Genomic DNA, 16856 nt, shown 5'->3' with positions numbered 1-16856 from the left:
GCAGAAAGTTCGGCTAGTTAAAAATGTGAAAATTTCTATTGTTTCCAATAAAAAGACTAGGAACAGAATTAGAAAGACCAACGGCCACTCCTACCTCCATTCTCCTCCGTCGACCTATTGTCGTACCCATTTATATATATATATATATATATATATATATATATATATATATATATATATATATATATATATATATATATATATATATATATATATATATATATATATATATATATATATATATGTATATATATATATATATATATATATATATATATATATATATATATATATATATATATATATATATATATATATATATATATATATATATATATATAAAGCACTAGAAACATTCAATAATGTCGGTGAGCCGACTTCAACAAAATGCTAACATCTTACAAGAATTCTTCGTGGACACAGGGCGATATGCACTTTGTGTGATAATATGATCAATGATGTTGTGTAAGGATGTGGGCAGTGGTTAAGTTCACTATACACTGTGTACTAATCTCGAACAAAGCTTTGTTTTTAAGCCTTCCATACGTGTTAGCACATGGATAAGTTATTCACTGAAGGTAAAAGACTGCATCACGCTTTCTTGTAGTAGCTTGAACGACAGTTTGGTACTGCTCGAACGCTGCGTCGTAGCAACCTTCACTTTTTTTCCAGCTTATCATGATGATAAAATATATTTCTTTTGTTTAACATTACCACAACCTTTCCGCATGGAAAGGTTGAGGCAATGGAAATGGTTGATAGAAATAGAGCATGATTGACTTCTCGCAACGTCAAACTCTCTACACGTTTTAGTATTTGAATTACAGTTTTTCTTGGTGACATTGGTGCGCACCATTCATTCGTTCATTTGTTGATACTGAATGCGCGGAAATTGTATCCACTTGGGCCGTTTTGTAGTTATGTTCGACAGCGTCCACTAAGATTTAGCTAGCTATTCTTCAATTACCAAACGTTGCAAGCAGTCTCGCAGGCTCTTTACAGTGATTGGTGACGAATTATGACAGACTTCATCAGGTTATACGGAAAAACGAAAACATAAAACCTCAGTCAACACCGCACTGCTCACAAACCACTCGCATGAGACGAACGTGATCGCTCCGCTGAGCACAGCGCCACTTCGCCACTTCTAAATTCACGTTCTGCGCAACCATACGTACCGGCACATCTCCACACTTACACGCACCTACACCGCGCATGGCTTTTAGTGCTGACCCACGCACTCCCAGAGCACCATCGTCTGTTCATAATTCATTCTTTCTGGGTCCGGCACGTACGCCCTGATTGCTCCTGTCGCGCAACATATGTGACATTCGGCAGTCTTCCAGATCAGTCTAAACGTGTTTGTAGCTGTGTTTTATTCGTGTCAATAACGTTATGCTCTCAACGCTGTACACACATCTCTGTCCCCCCCCCCCCCCCCCATTTTTTTTTTTACACAAAGGCAGCGGTCCTCTCAACCACATCGGTGCACTTTACAGTTGTCGCTGCCGCAACCAACGATACGCGGCTTTGTTGAAACTTCTTTTGTGGTCGTTTGCACGTCGCACGCTGGTCGATGGCCCGCATTGTCGTTCGCGTCCACGATTTGTTTTTGCTGCCTGCTTTCTTGGGATACCGCGCAGCGGGCTGTTTGAGCTGCCCGGTATCCAGGTAGCTTCCTGTAGCCGTTCCTTGTGGTTCACATAATGTGAATGGGGAATTCGACGCAGGCTAAGACGTCTCCTCCTTTGCCGCTTACTTGAAACACCGCGAGGATCTCCATCTGCGACGGCGAAAAGATACGACGCGCACGGCTTACAAAGGTAGTGCTAAAAAAAAAGAACAGAGAGAGAGAGAGACATCGAACACCCAATAACAACTTATGGCTGAACAGGATTAATATCGGGCAATGAATGAATACGACCTAACAACAGATAAAACTTGTATATTTGGGATTACCCAAATACACAAGTAATATACAAGTAATATACAAGTAAATATACAAGTAATATACATAACATGTATAATATACATGTTATGGTCCCTTTCGTCCTATCAGAACAACAACCTAGTGCGCGCTATCATAGGCCGACTTCTCAGCCTTTTGGTAATGAATTAGCTCTACCTACCGTAACAATGAACAAAAATATTCTCATATTAAGCTTACATACGAGGGGTGCATTCTTTGAACAGCGATTAACAACTAACATTGACCAAATTTTGCGTCTGGACATTCGTAAATGTATGAAGCTTCTTGGGTTTCCTGAAGGTAAGTACGTAGAACCAATGACAGGCTATGGTTGTGTCAGTGAAAGCTCCTAGCTCTGTGGTTGCGCGTGAACTGAGCTTCCTAGCTCTTTCCCCTTCCCCGAATGCAGGATAGCCAACCGGGCTCGACCCATGCTTAAGGATTCCTCACTAAACTCCGTCAGAATTTTTTTTAATATATACTTGAAATTATAAGGTGCCGTCTAGAGAGCGCTCTAGCGCAAGAATTTTTCAGAAGAATTTAGCAGCACATTTATCAATATGTCAAATGACATATTGGGAGGCGAATTTTTCGAGGGAGCAAGCTACCATCACCTTAGTAGAGGCTCTCTCCCATTGCCTCGACTGGAGCATGCGCAGGCAACATTCCTCTTCGGCATTCTCCCATATCGAAGCTGAGAGGGCACGGCACGTTTCTCTCTCTTTTTCTGTCTTTTTCCTTTCGAGCATCAAAACAAGATGAAAATACGATGTCTTGCTTCACGGCTCATTTCCTGTGTCGGTTTCGCGCGCTCTGCGTTTCGTGGCTATTAGTAAGCCACCGAAGTGTGAGCATGTCCGCCTTTGTTGCAGGCGATCGATGCATTGCAGGCGGTGCCAGTGGCGCGGTAGGGGAAGCTGTGACGTAGTCTGCTTTGGCGAGGAGGCTGGCTGCGTTGGGAATAGCTTACGCACGGGCTATTTTAGCAGCGTGCATAGGTGCAATACCGTGAAGACGCGATCGACAATGTATGAACTGCGCACCGGGCTTGTTTGTTTGCAGTGTAGAAGGCTGGTAAGGGGACCTCTAATTTTCCCGTAGTCCACACTTTGTTCATATCTCTCTCCTTTCTGTGCAATGTGGAATCGCAGTGCAGCTAAACCATTTTGACTCACCTTTGGATAGATCCGGTAGACCCTGACAGCTCGCGCGACTGTGTAGTTCCGACCGGCTTGCAGAGGGCAATCGAGGCCCGAGCTGGTACAGCCGTCCTTCTGATTGAACGGCAGCGGAAGAAGCACGCCGTGAGACTTTCCCATGATGGCCACGCTCACGCTGGACTGGTTCTTCACTGCAAGAAGAAGCCTCGCGGTACAGCAAACGCTTACTCCCGATGAGCCGCTACGCAGCACAAAATACTACACACATCGATGAAGACGTAAAACGTTGAGTTTTACAAAACGTTTCTTCCCCGGATATAGTTGGCTGGTAATGAAGGTGAAAAAACTTAGCGCACAAAGGACAAGGACAAGGATACTGGTGCGCAGGAAGATCGCTGTTCTGTTTTCTTTCCTTCAGTTCTTTCTGTGTTCTTGTCCTTGTGGTTTCCTGCGCGACATCTTTTTTTTTTTTTAGTTTTTCGCCGAGTACAAACGAGCAGAAGAAAAATAATTATGGAAACATTCTTTTTCCACTCTTGGCGGTTCACTGCCTCAGCAGCAGCACTCATCATGTGCACTGTGTTCCTGTCGACGACTTTTCTACGCCGAATTTTTATTTTTATTTCGATAGAACGCTTCCTTCTATGTTCAATTGCTACTCTCAGAGCCATGTATACACAACGATCTCAAGTGAGCCCTGTTAGTGTTATCACCATCAGTTGAGTGATATTCATCATGCAGTCCTAATTCGGAACGACAGGTTCAGAAAAAAAAATCGCTTATGAATTTCTAGAAGAAAAATTCAACGACGTGTGCGTTGTTATATAATCCCACTTCTTATTTAAGGAAACTGGAACAATCGCTGATGGCAACAGCAGCGACTACACAACTTCGCGCTAGGGCTACCACGTACTAGTGTGTATTGCTAGTTAAAGCCGCTCGTGCGAACTTCGAAGCAATTTCGAAGATGTCCGCTCCCATGTAGCATACACCTTTAAAGCTGGCTTTTTCGCAAAAAGCATGGTTGTGAGGAGAAGCCAGCTTCTGTTGCACATACGTTTTACATAAGCATGTAATCTATAGCGTTGTAGCAACAGTACTCCTAGGGCACGAAAGAAACAGAGTAAAAAGTCAGACGAGACAGCCGAATTTAACGAATAGTTAAATTTTTTGTTTTATTCCCGCAGATAACTACAAGTACGGCATCGCTGTGCCTCTGCTCCTACTTTTGTTTTCTTTTTTTTTGCGCGTCCCTAGCGTTGCCCGCAACATTCAACACATTGCAAAGCGTACCTTTAAAGAGCCGCATGTAATCGTCTTAATTTTATTTCAAAAGGTCGCCTTGCACTCCGCCTTTTCTGTTCTGTCAATACGAATTAGCACCGACGCGTAACCTATTTGCAACAGGGAGATGCCGCTTCCCTTTGCGATGGGTTCAAAAGCACAGAAAGCTACACATGTATCTATGGCATTATTAAAATCAACAGAACAGGAGTACTGCTTATAGATACGTTTCCTCTTATAGTGAGCGTGTGAGAGAAAAGATGCTTTTCTGTACACTTACACAGCTTCAAAACATAACATGGTGTCACTCACAAACAAGAAAACACAATAACTAGCAAACAAGCAGAATAACACGCTACATAGCGACTGCAATCACGTAAGAATTCCTATGCCGAACAGTTTACGGCCAGGCGCGACAAATAGGAACCCAACATATAACACTACGTAAAACTGCACTGGAAAAATAAATGAATCTGGAAAAACACGGTGTGAAAATTACGACCTTGGCGTAGTAGAGACTGTAGGTAAGCGGTGGCATTTAGAAATGCCTACTAGTTGCGCATCGGAATAAGGTACACGCCCATGTGCGACTCTTGTAGAACTACAGGAACAACTGAACACATCTTATGTCTCTGTCCCCTGTACGACGTCAAGCGTGAACCTCTCTGGACGGAATTGAACCGGCTGGGCTCTAGACCATTTAAGGAGAAAAAGATCCTTGGACCGTGCGTGTCAATGGCACAAGGCCACGAAAGCGTTATTACAGCACCTGAAGTCGGCAGGTCTTGGCGACCATTTGTAGACTCAGTGCGCACCTTCAAATGTGGGCGAAACGGTGCTCTCTCTCTCTCTCTCTCTCTCTCTTCACCCCTCTACCCCCTATACAGGGTACGAAACTGAACGTGCATCTCGGTTGACCTCCCTGCTTTTCTTCCCCTCTGTTTCTCTCCCTCTCTCTCGCAAAAAATTGACTCCAGTATTTCGTAGGCCTCCGAGGAAAGAAATTGCCCTCGCCGATGACAATCAATTCAACGCACAGTGCCATCCAAATGAGCTATCTGATCGCTTTCCAGCACTTATGTCTCCATCTCCTTTTCTCTACTGTAGGGTAGGAAGCCGAACGCCTGCCTGGCTAACAGCTCCCTGCCCTTCCTCGCTTCACCTCTCTCTTTTCTGCGATCTCTACAAACAAAGCACACATTGTATTCGTTGTAACAAAGTTTCTTTTTGTCAAAACAATCAGCGTACAGCCCTGCACTTCGAAATCTGGTTGCATTAAGCATAATGTCTTGATTCGATTGATCATGACATTTGTCAATGTCAATGTGTCAAGTTTAAACAAAGAAAGAGACGACAAACACGGAGCTACGTCGCCTTTATCGCCTGCAAGCGTTTCCTGGTTCACCACTACAGAACTGGAAAACAACTCTTACCGCTGTGAAAGTCCATCTCGATCTTCGCCGATCGGCCTTTCTTAAATGTGCAAGGCAGCTTTTCGCAGGGGTCCACGCGAACCTGTATTACATCGCCCCCTGTGCCAGAAAAAATAAGACAGATAATTAGTCTTGAATAATATTGAAATAAGAATGAAATAGTGGCTAAAGATTATTTCTTTCATGGGATCGTAGGCGGCGATTTATTCTAACGCCTCGACCTTGTGTACCACAAAGAGAAACAAAAACCCACTAAAGCTACTAGAACGCTAGCCGCTAGACTTTGCGTAGCGCTTGCATAAGTTCTAACAAAAACAAATTGCAAAACATTAAAGACGGCTATAGCTTACTCAATTAAATTAAATTCTGGGATTTTACGTGCCAGAACCACGATCTGACTATGAAGCATGCCGTACTGGTGGACTGGGGATCAATTTTCACCACCTGTTTATTTTTATTGAAATGAATAATAGGAGAGGTTGGCGCCTTCATGGCGGCACCGGCGGCTCCTCGCCACTTAGTAAAGGAAACAAATATGCACAAAAAGGGAGAATAATGTCACGAAATATGGCGCTCAGTATAAAGCAAGATGAATAAACACTACACCGTCCTTCAGTGCATGAATAGCAAAGTTTTATGCACGAGTTCAGTACACATACGCATATATAAAGTCAAATATTTGGAATACCCAAACACAGAACGCATGTAATTACACTGCAGGTACAAAACACAAGTAATTACACAAAGCGTACAGATTACGATCACCACATAAATCAATTCTGAACCCCGAGCAACATTTCTATCACTTATTTAACTTAGGATAAACTGAAATTTGGTATTTCCACGAAATGTTGGTGCCCTCGAAGAACTTTTGTTTTAAGCAGGAAGTGCTCTTTTCTGAAGGCCCGCAGTTGGCCATGGACCAAGCATCTTTTCTAGAGTGAATAGCCTTCTGTCTAAAAGCAACAATTTTGTTTGCAATGCCCTTCGTTGTGGATCATATGTAGTGCACTCGAGGAGGACATGATGCACATCTGCATCTAAATGGCAACAAGAGCACTGCGGACTAGAGGCACGTTTTATCCTGTATAAAAGGTGTCTCGTAAGTGCAGTACCAAGTCGCAGGTGGTGCACTATAATGCTTCTAATTTTCTGTTTTCTCTCAGATTTGACGCAATTGATATGTTTATACATGATCCCATAAAATATAACTCCATGTTCTTAGATTACTGATCAAACCAAGCAGTTTCGATGAGATGACAGGATATCTGTCTCAGGAACAGACGGACTTCACTAAGCGAGATAGGAAGCTTGATTATCTCTGCTTTACTGTGCGTCCGATTCACAGCTGCGTCCGCTGCAGTGTTACATGAAGTATTGCAGTGCCCGGGTATCCACTTAAATGCAGTTACGTGATTCATTGTGCTTGCTTTTGCGTGTTATTTGAGCGTCTCATACAATAGCAATGTTCAAAGAATGTTTCTCATTGCTTTGTAGTAATGTGAGAGCGGCTTGCGAATCGCTAAATATAGCCCATTTTAGCGTATTTTTTTTCTGATGTTATGAAACGCAAAGCACATAGTATTGCAAATAGTTCTGCCACGGTGTAATATGCCTCTCGGGATAATTTAAATGTTTGCTCTGGCTCCAAATGTGGATAGACAAATGCTGAAGTCGAGGAATTTTTATGACATGAACCGTCTGTATACACGTGGATTTACTGGGGATATAATGAGTAAATTTGGAATAGTGCCAGTTGCTGCGCTGCTACCGTGAACGCATCTCTCTTAGATATAATTCCCTCGACCGATAATTCTATTTTAGGACTTATTAACATACAAGGATGGCAACTAACATCCACTTTGCATAATTCACATAATGTAATAATGTTTTATGTTCTTGAACAACGTCGTGAATTTCACTTTTGTTTCATTCACTAAGCGCGAGGTTTAATGGATGCTTCTCGTGCTGAGCTAAGACGCAATAAAAATGTCGGCATGTTTCAGCCCATCATATGACTGAAAATGGTGGGTGACGAGCTTCAGCAATTACTAGAGAACTCGAGGTAACCTGCGGAACCCCAAGACACACTCGCAGCCCCCTTGCCGGTAAATGTTGAAGACGTTCCTCCAAAGTTTGCGATAAACCATAGAGAATAGGTGCCGAATTAGCAATTCCTTTTTGTTTTGTGTGTGCGTTATGAACTTGTAATAGTGAAGAGACTGATCCTCTCTATGTTGTGCCAGTGAGTCGCCGAAGTAGGTTTATTACATTTTTGGTCTACTGCTTTTTCAATTGCGTGGACGTGTGATGCCCATGTCAACTGGCGGTCACGAATAGCGCCAAGAAGGTTATGTTCTTTCACGAACATCAAAGCTTGCCCTTCAAGCCTAAGTTGGAAATTATTCAGCTGTCGTCTAGTGAAAGGAAGCACGGGTGTTTTTGCGTATGAGAGACCCATGCCTCTGTCTTTTGAAAAGTTTCTTTAACGTGCACCAAATGCACGGCACATGCGCCTTCTTGCATTTCGGCCCCGTCGCATTGCGGCCGCCGCTACCGGCTGTTTGATCCCGCGACGCCGTGTTGAGCAGCGCAACGCCATAGCCGCTAAACCACCGAGGGGAGTTATAGGTTACTCGAGCCGACGACAACGTTAAAAAGAAATTACGCATGCCAGGAACTGGCCACCTATGACCACATATTATGGAGCTGTAGCATAGCGCCGCCACCGGCGGATATTATGCGTGATCCTTCTCTCGAGCAGTGGGAGGCCGTGTTGGCCAGCTCAGACCCGGTCGTCCAGACCAGGGCCGCGGAGTGGGCCACCTAGGTCGCCGTCAGCCATGAGCTGATGGCCATCTAGCACGGAATCGTCCGCACATGCGTTCTGACGAAAATAAAGTTTTTCCATCCATCCATCCACCCATACCTCACGCTCTGTGGGAATCAATGTCAGGCGAAGCATTTTGCTGGTAGCTGGCTATCCACCGTCGTCTGGGGTTCCTCAAGAGGTACTAGATGGACCAAGGTGTAAAGCAAGCAATTGCGCACGTGTGTCACTTGAGTCTGTGTGTGACGACAGAGGCAAGACGAAGACGATATGTGACAACGACGGCATTACTGGAATTATTGTTATTATTAAAACGACAGCCTCATTTATCTTATTAGGCAGTCGACCTTGAGCGAAAACGAGTCGCGTCGACGACGCGAAAGGTACAAAATGGCTGCGAATCCTCGACCTTTGGTGGGAGTCGAACCCACGACATTTCGTGTTAATGAATGCTAAGTTCATTAAGGTAAAATTAATTAAGATAGAGTTAATTAAGGCACTCGAACCCACGATCTCGTGTGGGAGTCGAAACCACGACCTTTGAAATCATGGGGGATGACTAAGCGAAATAGACTAAGCGAATTAAAGGGGGATATGTACATCCTGTGTCCGTCTTTAATGCATCGGCGCTTGGGCTTTCGCCTTCAAGTCGTCTTAAGGATAACATAAGAGACTGTGAATTTTTTCTTTTTCGCCAAAGAAACTTTACAACTTGTTCCGTTACGACCTGGATCTATCCGTCTGAAAGAGCTAGTTGACGTTGGCACGAGAGAAACATGCGTGCAGTCGTGGCCTTACGGTTGAAGCGTTGGGCTGCTTATGAGGCTAGAGCGAGAGGTTCGATCCCATCATCGCGGGCGCTTGAATATTCCTTTTATTGAAACGAGGCGAGGCAGAAAGATACCTACCTAACTACTGCAACGTGCCTGGAAGTAAGCTCACGAATCCATTGTTCGCATTAAAAAGCAGGAGATGTTACGTATAAGAAGTAGGTGACTCCCGCCTAAATAATATGGACTTCCTCGGTAAGGTATTGAAGAGATGAATCTAAATGAAATGTGAATAGTGGTCCAGTCTCAAGAAGCAATGAACCAGTGTTTAACGGGGTGGTTACATTTAGCCTGAAATGCGGCTATTGTATGTTTTTTTTCTTTTTTTTTCAACACTAATGATGCCTATCATCACTAGTCGCAGATGCGGATAGCATGTGATAGAGGGCTTTTGGAACGTGGCAACGACCTCGTGCAGTTCCGACGCCACAGTCAATACGCGCAGTCAGCGACTCCCGAATGTGACAAGTACAACACAGAGACATGTCACAGTTTGACATGTTTGATTAATTTTAGTGACATAAACGTGACTGCGTCGGACAAGAGAACAAGAGTATGCGAAATTCCATTGTTTAGGCCTACGCCCTCTGCGATTGCTTGAAAGATTTGAAAGATTTTAACATGTTTGTTTTCCTCATGTCTGAGCTGGTTTTATCTTTCCCACCAAATCCTCGCACTACGAGTCACCAGGAAAGGTGCAACGAGAAATCCATTATCGCCTCACTATGCAGTCCACGTAAACGATCCTGCTCACGAAAACAGTGCGCGCCCAATATTTTGCCCGCGTGTGCGGCGCCGAGAGTGGTTGCCGGGATAAGCAGATGCGCATTGCCTTACACGGGACATTGATTGGTCTGCATGACTGGGAGTCAGCTGCTGGAATCGCTCGGAACGAGCGCTGCTTTTGGACGCATTCGATATATGAATGTTTGATTGGGTGTCTGCTCTCTGTGTACCACTAGCAGACGTCAAGGATCGGGTGGCGCGTTCCACAGCACCGTCGCACATATGTGACGCACAGACGACCTTAACTGCTGCACTGGTGACAGGACATCGTCTGGTGCAGCGCAAGTGAGCTGTGACAACACAGCACGCACGTTTAGGGGTAGTTGGCAAGAGCGAAGTAAACGTATGCGCGTACTTGTCAGCACCACACGCATAAATTGGAGTCCGGCAGCAACCAGTAGTAATAATGGCTAGGCATCCTACACATCCTACAGGAGGCTTACACGAGCCCTCTTGGGAAAGTATTTAGACCGTTTCAGAAACGTCAGTTCGTTCAGTTGTACCTGTGATGCAACTGGGAAAAAGGGGCGGCCTCTCTCTTCTCACGCTTTCTCCCGTATTTCTTCCTCGACCTGCGAAGTTTCCTATAATCAAACTGCACTCGTACTCTGAAACTGCCTCAGCCTTTGTTCGATGGGGAGGAGTGAGGAAATAGCGGAGTTAATAATGGCGGACATTCGTTACGGCCCCCTGATCACAGGGTGCTGCATCAGTGTGTGACGTCACGTCAATCGTTATTTCGGGGCGTATTGATTGATTTGAATGATCTGTTTGGAGGCGAGAAAGAAGTAAGAAAGAAGCTAGGGAGGTTGGCTACGATATCATCCGTGTTGCTACAGTACGCTAGCTGAGGGTACGAAGGTGAGTTTTAGCTTATTTAAGAAAACAGCGCGGTTAATTTTGTTACAAACAAGACACACGTAGCCTCAGCAAGACGGACGTTGCCGCACTCTGTTATGTTAATGGGAGATGGCGCAAGGATTTGAAAGTGGCATCGTCCCCATTGCTTACTCGCCACGTACAGGACATACCTATAAGTTTGACATCTTTTTTGCAACAGGCATACCGATTTGCAATTCCGTAATTGCAACATACCAATATAGCGCGGTAGCTTTGGCCGTCCCCTTGTTTCGGCGACACTCCGCATCGGAATCATAAGTGCTCCTCTAAAAATTTAGCCCTTACTCAGGGTGCCCAACGAGATATAGCGTTCAACGTGAACGCTACATACTAGCTACGTATTAAAATATCAGGTTCGAACGCACACACACACACACACATCACCGAGTAATCGTCGCTTACAAGCGGATACCCTGATCATCAAATTCCTTGCGTCTGTGCACCCACCGCAGGATGTGAATTCCACGGTGCTGAAGCTGGCCCCCGCCAGCGATGCCGTGAGCAGGACGGAGAGCGCCGCCAAAATCGTCGGCGTCCACGTCGAGTTCCGGTCGGCCATCGCTGCACGTCGAGACGCGCGCGCACGATGGGACTCGAGCGCCCGGTTAGGGAGAGTAGCGTGCTTGAAGGAGTTACGCGTGCCTCGTGCTCGCGCTTTTTGAAGGCGGCGGCCGTAATCGGAACCCTGCAGCAGCGGAGTCACTGCGGGCAGCGCGTGAGTAACGCAAAGGCCGCGGCGGCTGTCGTCAGCGGCGGCGTTCCTCCTTGTCGACGCTCTTGCGCGGAAAGAGAGAGAGAGAATGAAGTGAGAACGCAGAAGGGTTACTTGGTGCAGTGAGCACACAGCACGTGGACTCCGGATCGCAAACTTTGGGATCGGATAGATGAACCGCCGAGGCTAGCCTTTCGCCTCGAGTGTCACGTGACAGTGGCTTACACATTGGGCTTTAGTTGTCACGCTTTTGGCGCGCAAGGAAGCAGGATATGCGTTGTTTACCTAGATTGGTAATAAGACGTCATACGCAGTTTTCATTGCGAACCGAATTGAGTTTCTTTCCTCTTTATTCAGCGATGCGAACAGGAATTGAACTGAATTATTTGGTTTTGCGTGTCGAAACCACGATTTGTTCATGAGGCACGCCGTGGTGGGGGCGTCTACAGATAAATTTTGTCCGCATGGGGTTGTTTAACGTGCCACCAAATGGGCGGGACGCGGGCGTTTTTTGCATTTCGCCCCCATCGAAATGCGGCCGCCGCGACCTCGTGCTTAGCAGCGCAGCACCATTAGCTGCGAAGCCACCGCGGCGGTTGATGCAAAACAGTAGCGGCGAATAGTCGGGTCAGGGAAACCTACTCGCAGTTCCGCGAATTGTAACACACCAGCCCATTATGACAGCTTTAATTGTCTCTTCGAGTGGCGCGTGAATGCGGCTTACGCATTTGATTTGATCAGGTTGTAGGTGCACGATCAAGCAACAGCTACGGTATACTTACTTGGATCGGAAATAGACCGTCACGTACGTTCTCATTCTGAATAGAATTGGTTGACTTTCGTTGTCATTGGCAGACGCTGACTGAAATAACCGAAGTACACCTGCTTTCGCGAACATTGATACACTGCGAGCGCTGCAATTTTTTCCTCTGGACGTAACCAAAAGCTTTAATTTCCAGATGCAAATGCAACTGTTACTGCACGATTTCGCAATTGAGGTTGCTTTGTCTGTCCCGACCTTTCCGCTATACTGTGTGTCCCAGCTAATGTTAGCCAAGCTGCTCAACGAGAAAAAGAATAATAATAAAGAAAGAAACACTGCTAGATACAATTATAAGATAAGCGGTGTTCGGTCATAAGAGGCCTAACAACCCAATACCGTTTATCTTAAAATTGTGTCGTGCACCGAGTTATTTAAATCTCTCTTGTTTTCTTTCTCCTTGTTTTTTGTAATCAGCTTGGCTGCTCCACACCAATGGGGCTAGGGGTCCTTTGTTCGAATACTGTGGTCAGACAAATTTAATTTAGCTTTGGCTATTAAAGACAAAGTCTTTCTCAGCGACTTACCACCATTTTTCTGTGACGGGTATGCTTCGGACCCCTTTTGTGGACCAATCCCGGAGACAGCGAAGCCTAAAACCTTTTTCGTGGTCCGATACCGCAGATTCTGAAGACTCCGATCCCGGAGATAGTGCAGGCTATTAACACGCACATATTATTATGTGAATATTTGGTATGAAAACACACATATACAATGGACAATTGGGAAAATAGCGATGGATCAGGCTGGCAACAGCCACCGGGAATGGCACCACACCTGCTTACATTTAGGGAGAGAGATATAGAAACGTAAATCCGTTGATCACCATGCTCGTGCAAAAAAAGTGTGATATGAACAGGCGTACTACACTTTCTAAATAGTTGTGCGGCAGTATATACGATAATAGGGGAACACTCCCGTATACACACTACCGGCACTGCCTCACGGTAACGTGTTTTACTATATGTTTATGGCGCCGCTGCGAACTCACACTGTCAACTTCGCGGACAGTATCAGCGCGCCTCTCGGAAATGGCATCTACGTCATGACGGCACTGCAAGGACAATTGAAGATAACACGGCGCGTCCGATGCACAGTTCTGCCCCGCCTAATGTGTGCTCTGCATTCGTCGCCGCCAATTAGTAGACAGGGATAAGCCAATAAAGAGTCCCCACTGCTTACACCATTTGCGTGCAGTTCAACGCCGCGACACGTCTGTTGCCATAGGCGTCGACGGCAGAGTTAGTCGCAGCAGTGCTCGAACAGTCATTTACATAGGAGCGGCAGGGGGTGTACACCATCCGCACTAAACCACCGAAGCGGTCATAGCCGCTTGTGTTTATTACGATAGCGTCAGGGGGGTGGGGTCACCGATAGGGGTGGGGAGGGTGGGGGTGGGAGGTCCCCGACTATGGCAACCAAGAGGAAAGACACTCATTGGGTGTTAGGAGACGAGAAGAGAAAAAAAACTGAATTCAGCAGGAGTGTGAACCAGAAGCTGGTTTGGCTTAGTGTTCAATTGTTAACTTTTTTAAACAATTGTTAACATTTAACAATTGTTAAATGTTAACTAAGAACAAAGCCAGTAATAAGATCTCTTGGGTTTATGCGCAGAGTGAGAGACTCGTGCAACTATAATATGTAAGACCTCCGTTATGGTCAATAAAGCTTTCGTTGCCACGGCGGAAGTCAAGATCCCGCTTGGTCTTGCAATGCCATCCACAAGGCGGCGTCAATGCGCTACCATTCCTGTGACGAAAGCAAATGTCCTTCCTACGCAGAAGGCCGCCTTCCCAGTCGTTTTCGTTTAATTAACCATGAAACTAGCAACAGGGTACGAAGTTGAGACAGCTCGCACACGACCGCACAAAAAAAAAGTAGTGATAAACATTGGGAAAGCACAAAAAGCAAAGACGTAGAGACAGATATTGAATATAATATATAGGTCCCATGATTTTCTTCTCATTCCTTTGAGTGTGTGTGCGTTCGTTGGTGATCCCGCGTCAAATTTTACGTCGTCCAGCAATGATTTCCTAAGTCACACACCTAATTAAAAAAAATGCTAACATGAATATACATATATTGATTTTCCGGGGCCTGACAACGAACAAGAGCTCTTCCACGTCACAGGCAGGAGATACAATGCAGTATTAGCACTTTATTATATATAGGCAGATTTCACTACACAACACGGCGCTACGGCCACACGCAGTAGCTGTTGCGATTTATCTCAATACACGGTCCTTCAATGGCAGACACGGCGTTGTTTGCATTTATGAAAGAGCATCGCTGCCTTAAGAGTCAAAAGTGCACACGGGTTCCTCTGAACCTCAACGAGTCTGCCCACGAGGCTGCGCGTGGCTTTACCGACCGCGCTGCCCTCGGATCGGGCGACTCTCTCCCCGGACACAGAGACGCTCCTCTCACACACAACGAAATCACGAAATTCTTTTACTTAGAGAGAAGGGTTTTCCCCCCGCCTCACTCCAAGCTAAGCAGGCCGCAGGCGGTCACACTAAGACTTCTGCAAACGAATTCGTACCCAAATCCGGCGTCCCTTAATAGCATATATCCAGAGATTTATCCAAATTGTTCTTGCATGGCCTGTGGTGAGGTAGCTACGTTGCCTCATATGCTCTGGGAGTGCGGGTCGCTGGGCCCGAAGTTCACCAAGGAAGAGTGGGACGCGCTCCTGCGAAGTCCTGTCTTTGAGGATCAAATCCTGGCCGTCCAGCGCGCCCGCGATCGGGCCGGCAGACTAGATCTGTCAGTCCCGTCGTGGGATTAGCCGGGTGCGCGTTTTATCGCGCTTTGCTGGACCAAATAAAAGTTTATTCACTCACTCACTCACACAGTTTGAACTGCAGCGCGGGAGAGCAAAGAGCAATTCCTCTACTCCAAACTTCTAGCAGCGCACTCAGACGTCCCCTTTGCGTTGTTCTCTCGTATCTCCGTCCCATGTCATACCCCAATACCCTACTCTTATTATACACATTCTTAAACTATTAGGAAGCCACGGAGTTATATAAACAATCGATTGTGAATGATATATACAGCATCGAACTGCGCTACCCCTGTGTTTTCTGTTCGTTTTTTGGATTTTCGCTTGGAGTCCGCTATCTTATCTACGCATGGTGCACCAACAAAGCCCGGCACAGACTGTGTACCTGCCCTGCAGTTGCTACGAGAATCGCCCGAAAGCCCTCGACGTGATGCTTGAGCTGACGCCACGTAGCTGCTCGGAAGGCACAGGAACTCGAGCTCATCTTTGAATTCGCTGACACACAATGCGACCGAAGCTAAGGGTTTGTTTACGGGACGCGTCACTGAGATGAAACCTCGTTCGGAGTTTTTGTAGGTGTTACACGACGCGGTTCCTCGAATGCACCGCTTGACTCACATGCCGCCGATTTGCCTTCCGCAAGGAAACGTCGCCCCGTAGCTGGCTTGCTATTGAATAAGAATTACCTCTCTCTCCCTCTCTCTCTTTCTCTCTCTCTCTCTCTCTCTCTCTCTCTCTCTTAAAAACGAACAAGGCGATCAAGATTGTGGCACCGGTGTTTTGTAATTCTTTAAAGGCCTCATGCGTTGCGTCGAGAATGCGTTCGTTGCCACAAAATGGTATATTGTTGTTGTTGTTGTTGTAGCCTGTTAAACGTGTGGCTCCTACCCACGATGGGGGATTGGCCAAGAAATGGGTGGATTATTCCAAATTATTATGGACCATAAATTTCCTAATATCTATGGGAATAGCATTGAATAGTGTAGGATTACCTGTTAAAATAAAATCAGGAAGGTCATATTGAATGAGTAATAATTCATTTAAAAGTAAAAACAAGAAAAGAAAGAATTTAGCAGGGCATTCGTTTAGATTCTGTAAGGAATGTTTGGACAGCGAAGCATGCATCCCTGTGGCTGAATCCCAAAGTGGACATCCCGAACGAAAGAATTGCAGGTTCTGTCAAGTCCAGGCCAATTCTTCGAAAACTTATCTCCAACAATCTTTTTCTTAACGCAGTAAAGCGGCGACAAGATAGAAGAAAATGCTATATCGTCTCCTCCTCATTACACAAAGAACAGAGGGGGGAAGGAACCAAACCCGACCTGTGTAAATAGAAGTTTAGGGAGGGAA

General features: G+C 45.7%; 1 protein-coding gene across 1 annotated transcript; it reads right to left on the bottom strand.

The window, feature by feature from the left end:
- Positions 1-1347: 1347 nt before the first annotated feature.
- LOC126540049 (NPC intracellular cholesterol transporter 2 homolog a-like) lies at positions 1348-11834 on the bottom strand. Its single transcript, XM_050186855.3, has 4 exons — positions 11640-11834; positions 5847-5945; positions 3145-3320; positions 1348-1783 (listed from the first exon to the last, which is right to left on the bottom strand). Exons 1-4 carry the CDS (start codon positions 11749-11751, stop codon positions 1700-1702), a joined length of 471 nt encoding a protein of 156 aa, XP_050042812.1. The 5' UTR covers positions 11752-11834; the 3' UTR covers positions 1348-1699.
- Positions 11835-16856: the final 5022 nt, after the last annotated feature.

This window comes from Dermacentor andersoni, chromosome 2 (assembly GCF_023375885.2).
Source record: "Dermacentor andersoni chromosome 2, qqDerAnde1_hic_scaffold, whole genome shotgun sequence".
In the NCBI taxonomy this organism is placed as follows: domain Eukaryota; kingdom Metazoa; phylum Arthropoda; class Arachnida; order Ixodida; family Ixodidae; genus Dermacentor; species Dermacentor andersoni.
The sequence above is the reverse complement of the archived record's forward strand: the minus strand, read 5'-3'. Positions and strand labels throughout refer to the sequence as shown.

Coding starts and splice junctions, on each gene's coding strand:
- LOC126540049 (XM_050186855.3), bottom strand. CDS start 11,751: ATGGCCGACCGGAACTCGACGTGGACGCCGACGATTTTGGCGGCGCTC. Junction 3,321..5,846: donor CGAGATGGACTTTCACAGCG/GTAAGAGTTGTT, acceptor TTCTTCTTGCAG/TGAAGAACCAGTCCAGCGTG. Junction 1,784..3,144: donor TCTACCGGATCTATCCAAAG/GTGAGTCAAAAT, acceptor TCGCCGTCGCAG/ATGGAGATCCTCGCGGTGTT.